The sequence below is a fragment of the Wickerhamomyces anomalus genome (assembly GCF_001661255.1).
Source record: "Wickerhamomyces anomalus NRRL Y-366-8 unplaced genomic scaffold WICANscaffold_5, whole genome shotgun sequence".
NCBI classification, from domain to species: domain Eukaryota; kingdom Fungi; phylum Ascomycota; class Saccharomycetes; order Phaffomycetales; family Wickerhamomycetaceae; genus Hansenula; species Hansenula anomala.
In genome coordinates, this window is record NW_017567114.1 from 208,573 (window position 1) to 209,034 (window position 462).

Sequence of the window (462 nt, forward strand, 5' to 3'; positions counted from 1 at the left end):
CTTGAGGTAGTAATAGGAATAGTAGTTGTAGCAGTACCAACGACACCATCAGAACCAGTAGTTGGCTCGTTCCGTAACAATACCAGTGTGGGTTTCACCATTGGAGTCAGTCCAAGTAACTGATGTAGCACCTGAGCCTGCACCACTTGAGGTAGTAATAGGAATAGTAGTTGTAGCAGTACCAACGACACCATCAGAACCAGTAGTTGGCTGTTCCGTAACAATACCAGTATGGGTTTCACCATTGGAGTCAGTCCAAGTAACTGATGTAGCACCTGAGCCTGCACCACTTGAGGTAGTAATAGGAATAGTAGTTGTAGCAGTACCAACGACACCATCAGAACCAGTAGTTGGCTGTTCCGTAACAATACCAGTATGGGTTTCACCATTGGAGTCAGTCCAAGTAACTGATGTAGCACCTGAACCTGCACCACTTGAGGTAGTGACTGAACCACTTGAAGC

The 462-nt window shown here is 46.1% G+C and overlaps 1 protein-coding gene across 1 annotated transcript; it reads right to left on the reverse strand.

The window, feature by feature from the left end:
• Positions 1-48: 48 nt before the first annotated feature.
• On the reverse strand, positions 49-453 carry WICANDRAFT_64090 (uncharacterized protein; the record flags this gene model as incomplete). The annotated part of the gene is made up of 1 exon (XM_019183670.1): positions 49-453. A coding segment is annotated over one exon (405 nt), but the record flags the coding sequence as incomplete, so codon positions are not given.
• Positions 454-462: the final 9 nt, after the last annotated feature.